At 35.4% G+C, this 9,368-nt stretch overlaps 1 protein-coding gene across 1 annotated transcript; it reads right to left on the reverse strand.

Moving 5' to 3' along the window:
- On the reverse strand, positions 552-6,829 carry LOC107624814 (probable N-acetyl-gamma-glutamyl-phosphate reductase, chloroplastic). The gene is made up of 12 exons (XM_021116831.1): positions 6,769-6,829; positions 4,251-4,333; positions 4,076-4,126; positions 3,897-3,968; positions 3,497-3,616; positions 2,743-2,870; positions 2,293-2,491; positions 2,153-2,203; positions 1,966-2,064; positions 1,811-1,870; positions 1,380-1,504; positions 552-1,014 (listed from the first exon to the last, which is right to left on the reverse strand). Exons 1-11 carry the CDS (start codon positions 6,827-6,829, stop codon positions 1,493-1,495), a joined length of 936 nt encoding a protein of 311 aa, XP_020972490.1. The 3' UTR covers positions 552-1,014; positions 1,380-1,492.

Raw genomic sequence — 9,368 nt, forward strand, 5'->3', positions numbered from 1 at the left:
TAAACCATTAACAGAACTATAACTATTTACATTACTCATTGACACTACTAGTTCCTTCATTTTCAACAATTTAAACAAACAAGATTTTATATTGATCCTATTCCTTTGCATGATGGTGACTTGCTCAGAGCCATTGACAAATACACCTCCTGGATCTCCTTGTGGTTGTGTGTAGCCACTTCAAGTTAAACTCCACATCAGCATTGCAATATACAAGTTCTTCCCTTTGGTTTTCAAGCTAGCTGAGGAAATTGCAGCCAGTCTTTTGTTGAGTCGCAACCAGGTTCGCATTGTTGGAGCTAATGCAGCAAATCATCAACTAAAGAAAACCACTGTTCTCTTAAATTTGGTGCCTCAAGGAGTTAAGTTTGATGATACAACAGCATTCTTGATATACAAGAAATTCTGGCACAAAGAAATTCTCACTGATGCTTCCCTTTTTGGCACAAGAAATTCTGGCACAAAGAAAATCTAATGGCTTATTCAACCAAAAAAAGAATATATTTCAAGGTACCTAATTACTTTCATGGCTTATAAGGCAACTCGCGAAATCTTAAAAACCAGATCCTTGTGACATTGATTAATGGAAATACTGAGATAATATTCTATATATTCTATTTATTTTAATCAGCAAAGGGAAGAAAACACAGTTCGTATTGACACATCTCTCTTCTTTATTTATAGAGTTTGCTGATATAGAAGCTGTCACAAAGCAGAGTTTCAAAAATTCATCCTTCTAAATGGTCTTCACACACACATCACAACTATACTAATATTTGGCAACTGAATTTGCCTTTCAATTGAAGCGCGCAATATAGATTTACCTCAACAAGGACCTTTGCCTTCTTTGACTTTAGCTTGGACAAAATAGCTTCATCTACTAAGAAATTGCCTTCTCAATCATCTCTGCTCCAATAAATTCTGTGATTCCAACAGTAGCAGCCATGTTTGATGTTTCTTCTCTGCTTTGCTTGCTTGGTTTCTTCAATTTCATCTTTCTTAGAAGTTAGAACCCTGGTTTCATTCAAAACAGTAGAATTCATCTAATGTTCACATGGCATTTGTTAATGAGACTATGTGATATTATAAGTCAGAAGAAGAATGAGGGAACTAGCCTAGATAGTTGTTATTTTAAGAAAAGAAAAGAAAAGAAAACACTTTATTATATGATAGTTGTTATTTTAAGAACTTGTGTTTGTTTTAAGTTTAAACTTGGCCAAATGATACCTTTCTCTGGTTATTTATCTTGATTGCTGCTTTCTCAAGCTCCTTGCTGCGATGTCCTCTAATATTCTTTTATATACATACAGATTCATCCTTACATAATTTTCAAACTACAGTTGTCCAGTGATCATATTAAATAGAAACTTGTTCCTTACCAAAGCATAAGTCTTTCCCTGGCACCTCTTAACCTCCTCCTCTCAAAATCTAGATCCCGCATTGCGGCATTTATCTCAAGCTCAAGAATAGAAACTTTAGCCCATGCTTCTTCTCAAGCTGCCTGCTAACAACAGCAACAAATATTTTCAGTTTCACATAAAGAAACTTCACCACCAAAAGAAGAGAAGTAAGAGCTAAAAAAAATAAATAACAGATAGAATAGAATAAGGGGGATATTGAATTAGAAAGCTAAAGCAACTTATTAATTAGAATTTATCAGTCTAGCAACATATAAATAAGATACTGTCATACTCTGAAGTCACATAGAAATAAGTCATTAACAGTAACAGCAATCAGTGAAAAGCAGACATCATTTAGACAAACACCTTTATACAAAAACATTCTTGGAACATGAAATTTCGATATCTACCTTTTCACTCTCAAGCTCTTTGCTTAATCTTCTTGTTTCCTCTTCAAGTTCTTCTATTTTCTGCTCCATGAATTTACATTTTCGTTCAGCGAAATAGTAAACAAGTCCAAAATATGAAAAGGGGACATAATACACACACAAAACCATATGATTACCTTTGTTTGATTTGCAGTGGTCAGCTTCTCCTCATGCAATTCAGTTTCCAACTGGCGAACCTTATTATCACACACAACCATCTTTTGCCTAGTATCCTCCTGCAACAAAATGGAAGGAAGGCACAAAGCTATTTATGAAATATACAAGTTGTCGCCCATTGTAGGCTAAACATAAGCAGAACCATACCAGTTTGGACCTCAAGGTTTCAACTAGCAAACACCTTTCTCTCTCTGACTCCTACAACATACAGAAAGAATGACAGCTTATAAGCTTCAAAAGTAAAGGGAGTACAGTTTCTTACTACTTTAGCGACAAAACCTTCAAACCTGAAGCTTATTTATTGTTTCATGTAGTTCTCTTTCTCTTCTTAAGGCAGCATCAGTGTGTCGTCTTAATTCCTCTTGAGCCTCAGACTGGGCTCTAAAAACAGCAGCCTTTAGATCAGTTGTGGCCTTTTCCCGCTCTTTTCGCTGAGTCTGCTTGTCATCTAATTGTTCCTTGAGTTCAGCTATATTTACTTTCTGACTGCATGCAGAGGAGCAAGTGAGAGGGACTCAATTATCAAACATACAGCTAGCGTAACTAGGGTGGGGGCAAAAGGTTTAATAACAAAAATTCAATTCTTGTAAAAGTTTCCCTGATTCAAAGCAATTGACTTCCTAACTTATTATTGATGTTCAAATTTTGAACAACTTCACTCCTATGACACTTGCATCAACATTAAACACTAAAGAAGTGAAGAACTCAACAATCAAGAATTATTATATAGATCATACCTACTTATTATAGCATATGCTTCAGCATATGACTGCATAGAAGCACTCAGCCTTTCATTGAGGTCTTCAATGGCATGTTTCTGTTGAGCAGTTACTCTTTTACCATCGCCTAGTTCCTTGTTGTAATTCTTTTAATTGATCAAGTAACATTTTCGATTAGCAGCTGCATTATCTGGCATGGGGGAGGACAAAAGATACAAAATATTTTTTGAGGGAACCAAAAAACCTGAAATCCCATTTATTAAAGAAAAACGAAAATTCTGATTTCTGATAACTGGAAAGCATTCATACCGTGCTGAGGAAGAGCAGCAAACGATATAATATCACCATGGCAGACTTTGACAGCAGGACCATTCTTTTTTATAGAATCAACCATTCAATCAAATCAAATCAAAATAAAGAGGAGTAATCAATAGTTACAGGAAAATGCAGTCTCATTATACGACCTTAGGACAATGTATAATAGAATTTGAATGAAAGAAAGAAAATAGTAGAATTAAAATAGTAAAATAGGACATCTCTTAAGAAAGTAACATACCTAGGATACCATATACATAAATATCTTTGGAGCGATGATTAACAGACAAGCTTCTTAACATGGAAAGTAACCCAAGCTTAACACCCTAGACCATATCTCACAACTCAAAATACAAAGAAAGGAAAACAGATACAACCATAAAAGTGACAAAAACAGTGAAACAGAAATTAGTTATATATTAAACCTATTGTGAAATAAGCATATTCAGTTACAAACCTTTATCAGTGGGACAAGGGGAATTTGAATGGATGTTGGATAGCAACCAGGATTAGCAACTAAGCGTGCATTCCTTATTTCCTCCCTTAAAATCTCTGTTAATCCATATATAGCTTCTTTCTGGATACAGAAAATTAGATAAATTTAGTATTAAGAATAAAACAATGGCAACGGGTGACTGTAAGGAAATTCATTTTAAGTTTTGACACTATAGTACTAAAACAAATAATAAAAACATAATTCCCAGAATTTAACAGAAATCAAGATCGAAAAGTTAAATTCCTAATGACTAAATGCCACTAAATGCAGTGGATATAAGCATCATTAGTGGTTCCACAGTTTGAAATGAAAGGCAATTTAACAGTTTCAAAATGAGAATTTTGCCATTGAAATGTACTACCTGCAACTCCAGTGCCCTGTGTGGTTGGCCATACCACTCTTCATACTCAGATATATCACGTAAACGAAAATCCTACACAATCTCAGTTACAATTCTAATATATGCTAAACTTCATTTATATTCTAAAGAACAAGAAATTATAGTTTGGTTGGGGAAGAGAACTGTTATTTAGAACATACTGCTGAAAGGTCAACAATCTTCAAATGATTGGGAATGCCTCTAATTATTTCCTGCAAGAAAAAGCAAGAGAAAAAACAGGGATATAGACAGGGCTAGGGATAGGGATAATGAAATCAAAATAGAATCACAATGGAAGGGGTTAGGGATATGGACAAGAAGGAGGCGGAGGCCTACCTGAACTAACGGCGACGAGAAGAGATGATGACAAACCTCTGGCGACGAGAGAAGAAGCAGCGACGAGAGCGGCGCGGAAGGAGCTCATAAGACAAGAGCACGGTGGAGAGAGCTCATATGACGATGGCATCGAAGGGAGAAAACGCGATGATGGCGACGGAGGGAGCTCGTGCGACGCGAGCCGCGGCGGCGGCGACAGCGGAAAACGTCACATCTTCAAGGGAGAGAGAAGGCAGGGAGTAATTCAAGGAAAACGTGAAAAAGTGAAATAAAGCATTGGGAGTTTCGAGAACCTAACTCCTTATTCTAATATTTCAGATGGAAAAGTTTAAATTACAGACAGATTTTTTGTCTGTAATAATTTAATAAAATGTAGCATTTTATCTATTTAATTACAGACGGATTTTCCGTCTGTAACTATTTTCCACGGAAAAAAAATTAATTTTACCGACAAAATTATCGACGGATTTTGTTTTCCGTCTGTAATTTATGCTAATCTATTTTTTTGATTTTCCGACAAAAAATCCCTCTGAAATTCCCTGATATGTATAACATTTATAATTCAAGAATTGAAATTGATTTGTTATTATTTATTATTTATGATTTACTTTTTTATTTTGTAGGCCATAAACTAACATTTTTTTATGTTTTTTATTTTTAATAAATTGAGACTAACGAATTTGAGTGATTTTTTTTATAAAATATGTTGTGGTAATTTAAAAATCTTTTTTAGGGTTAATGATATAATAATTTAAGACTTTCATTTTAAAATAAAAATTGTATAATTGTGGATGTAATAAACAAATAATGAGGGAGAGATTTTTGAAATTTGATTCTCATAGAATTTGAAATAATTTTTGGTGTAGTTAAATAAAAAAAATATTTGCAAAAAAATTAATTGTGTTAATTAATTAAGCATTACTCAATCTTGTGGTGCAACAAAATAGTTTACCTCAGAACATATATGATACAAAGCAACTATTGTTTTTTTCTCGGATGAATACCTATTTCGACTGCAGATAATTTTATCGAAGGACTATGAGGTTCTAATAAAAGAAAATATTCATTTCAGCGGTCTGTAATATTGAATTTTGTGAGACTAATTAATTTCTTTTGTTAATGATCTCTCTGTAAAATATACTTATATGACACGTTAATAACTAATATATTCTCTATCTAATTTTATAAATAAAAATAATTTAAAAATTATTAACATTTTTTAGTTTTATACAATAAATTTAGTCAATATATATTTAAAAAATGTGACAAAAAAATAAATGACCCTAACAATTATTCCTAAAAAATAACAAGATTTCCAACCCAAAAAAAAATTGTTAATCCTAATTGGTTCTTAATGGATAAATCAACCATTTAAACATACTATGTAGAATTATTCCGTTGATATAAAGAGAAAATATTGGCAAAAAGACTAATCAGTCTTATAAAAATAAATATTAATAGCCAAAAAAGATATTTTTTATTGAAGGTCTTGTTGTCTTCTTTGAAATAATTGTCAGAACTGTTTAAAAAAAAAAACATTTCTCTAATTTTTTTTGTAAGTCTTAATTCCTTTGTTAATATTTAAAACATCCTATTTTTATTCCCAACATCTTATTTTATCTTACTTTATTTTTTGGTCAAATTTTTTTTTTTTTCAAAAAAGATCCTTTCATTTATTGATTTTCTTTTAGATAATGATAAAAATCGTAATGGTAAGCAGTTATATTAGTGGTTGCAGTAATTTTTTTTTGTCTTGTGGTTGTTGTGATTTGAAAATAAATATGATAAAATAATAAGAAAATAATAACAGAAGAAAAAGCATATTTTTTTATAAAATAATATAGTTATGATAAAAGTAAGACTTTGAAAGCGTAAAGGATAAAAGTAAAACTAATACTTAACCAAAATGTTATAGCTTTCTTTTGCCAAGGCCAAAACGTTATGGATTAAGACATTAAGGCAATAATTTACTCTATGATATATCATCGTGCGTCATTTGTAAATTGTAACCATAAAGAATTTTCTAAATTATTACCCACATACCTAAAATTTGTGGCATTTCTCAAACGTATTTTTTCGGCTCAATTTTATCGAAATGGAAACTAAGTGTGTGCTTTTTTTGGATATGGAAGCATGGTGTGCTAGACGTAAATGTAGGACAGAATTTTGGCAGTATCACAGTGAAGAACTCGGACCGTGAGTTTTGTTTGTTTCTGAATTTTGCATCAGAAATCTCACGGTCCGATTTGCATGGCTTAGGAAATCAAAATATGGGATGCACCTAATCGGACCCTCCGTTTAGTGCAAGGCGCATGGTCCGAGTTCTATGCTAAAATTTTGAGAAGAACTCGGACCCTCCGTTTTTTGTACTTATGAAAATTGTTTTGGTTAACTGCGAGCACAAGTCGCATGGTCCGATTGCATTTTTTAAGATTATTTTAAACATGTTAACCTAGTCGAAGGGTGCGAGTTGTAATAAGTAGTTTATATAAAAGTAGAAAGTGAACTCATTACTCACTCGTGTCTTCCTCCCGAGCTTGAGCGGCTGCCCCTCCTGTTCTTCTTTCTCGTTTCTTCATTATTTGCTGTTTGACAGTTGAAAATCTTGTAGCTGTTTCTATGTTTTTTTTGGGGGATTCACAAAAATGAGTGATAGAGTGTTATTAAAGGTATATTATTTTGGTCAGATTTTACTACAAACATCTGAAGGAATAAAATTTATTTGTGAAAATCCGTTAGATGTTGTTATTCCTTTTATCATCTCATTTGAAGAGCTCAAAGGTGTGATCTGTGAAAAGATTGATTCTGAGAGGGCAAGAAAGATATCCTGTATGCTCTACAGATATCCCATACAGATGTTTGGTGGATTCATCCAGTTTCAAACCAAATATGTGACGGACGAGGCAAGCATGCAAGAGATGTTTTCAATGTATATTGAAAACCGGGCTCAGATCGCGTTCATCGAGTTGTATGTTGAGTTTGAACAATCTGAGGCTGACCGGAATATTGTAAGGGAAGATTATAATAGTGACAGTGAAGAAGAGTTCGAAAGTAACTACGAGTTTGTTGGTCCAGATGGAGATGAAGATCAAGGTGATGGAAATACGGCTCCAGATGTGACAGAGGTGGCAAATGCACTTGCAAACGAAGTGCCGTTTGAGGAGCCGTCATTCATGCGAGTTTTGGACTTGGAAGCCATGCATGTTCCGGAGTTTCCGGAATATATGACTGCAGGTACATAAGACGTCGTGTTTGAATTTTTTTTTTTTAGTCAGATATTGATATAGTTATGAATAAATTAGTAATTAGTTGCCATTATATAACCATTCATTGATGTCATATTTCTTAGCATCGAACCGGCGGTCGAGCAGTTCAGGTGACTGAATCACTGGTTCAACCGCTGGTTCTACGTAAATAACAAATTAAAAAATAGCAGGATCGGTTAGGTTCCGGTTCATTTGGCTTGGTGGTCGAACCGGCATGTCCGGCCCGTAATAAATATTTTCTGCTGTTGTTCTTGTTTTAATTAGAGTGACACAATAACATGTTGTCAGACTCGGATTTATATCATACTAGAGGCGGTGACTGTAGATTTGCCCATATTATTGGTTTTGAAATCTCTGTGTCTTTATTTGATTTTTCCTATGCTGGTTTTCAATTGCAGAGGTTCCTATGGTCGCAGATGGTGAATTTGCCGTTGGTATGGAGTTCAGTTCCAGGGAAGCTGTTATTAAGGCGATAAAGGATTATACCATACGACGAAGCGTTGACTACCGGGTGTATGAGTCTGAGCCATTGACATTTTATGCAAAATGTACACAGTATGGGTCCGGGTGTGATTGGCTTATCAGGGTTAGCATGATCAGCAGGTCGTCAACATTGGTAACTATTTACTAAATTTAAGTAACTTATTAACATACATAACCGTCAACATTTGTTTTGACATCTACAATTATTCATTTTTTTTTGTTGCTATCCTATAGGATATTCGAGGACGGTGCGAGAGTACGAAGTGCGTTACCAGCGATTACGGGAACGGGGGGAGGCGTACACGAACTGGTTAAACCGAATTCCTCGCGAACAGTACGCATTGGCATTTGATGGTGGATACCGATGGGGTCACATGACAACGAATCTAGTGGAATGCATCAATTCAGTGTTGAAGGGTGCACGCAATCTTCCTGTTACTGCTCTTGTCAAGGCAACATTCTACAGGCTAAACGAGCTGTTCACTAGAAAGAGAGCGGAGGCAGATGCGCGGATTAATACTGGCCATGTGTTCTCCGATGTCGTGACCTCCAAGTTGCATGCAAACCAACTTGCTTCAGGAAATATTCAGGTCAGTTGCTTTGACCGGCAGAATGAGGTCTTTGAGGTGCGTGAGATGCCAAGCGGACTAGAGTTTGCAGTCGATCTACGTGGCCTACGATGTGACTGCGGTGAGTTCCAGGTGGACCGGATCCCCTGCAGACATGTGTTCGCATGTTGCGCCAACCAGCGACTGGATTGGAAACTGTATGTGCATGATGTGTATAAGATGGAGCAAATTCGGCGGGTGTATCGAGCAAGATTTAGGCCGCTAGGTAACCCGACGACATGGCCTGCGTACCACGGTCCTCGCTTCGTACCGAATCCATATCTGAGACGCGTCTCGAAAGGTCGGCCCAGGATGACGCGCTTCTTGAATGAGATGGACACGCGAATGTTACGTCGTCCTAGGCGATGTACGCTATGTGGAGCTGAGGGACATAGTCGTAGCAGATGCCGTCGGTCAGCTGGTACAAATGCCGACGAAGATGCTCAGTAGGTTCACAGTATGGTAGGTGTAGCACGGACCTAGTTTGGCGTGGGTTGTCCATTTGAGATAACTTGACGTGATGTATGTAACATTGTGGGATATCACTCCAAACCTCACCACTATGTAACATTGTGTAACGTTTTTAATTTGTTTTTGGTTTAAAATAGTTGTTATGTCTGAGTTTTTATAACTTATTTGGTAGTTTATATCTGTTATTTTAATATATACTACAGGTATGTATTAAAAAACAAAACTGATACGTTTCACAGGTTTTCTTATTAAACTGGCCGGTCCGAATCACATGTCTTCTGACTGAACCG

This window comes from Arachis ipaensis, chromosome B02, assembly GCF_000816755.2.
Source record: "Arachis ipaensis cultivar K30076 chromosome B02, Araip1.1, whole genome shotgun sequence".
Lineage (NCBI taxonomy): Eukaryota > Viridiplantae > Streptophyta > Magnoliopsida > Fabales > Fabaceae > Arachis > Arachis ipaensis.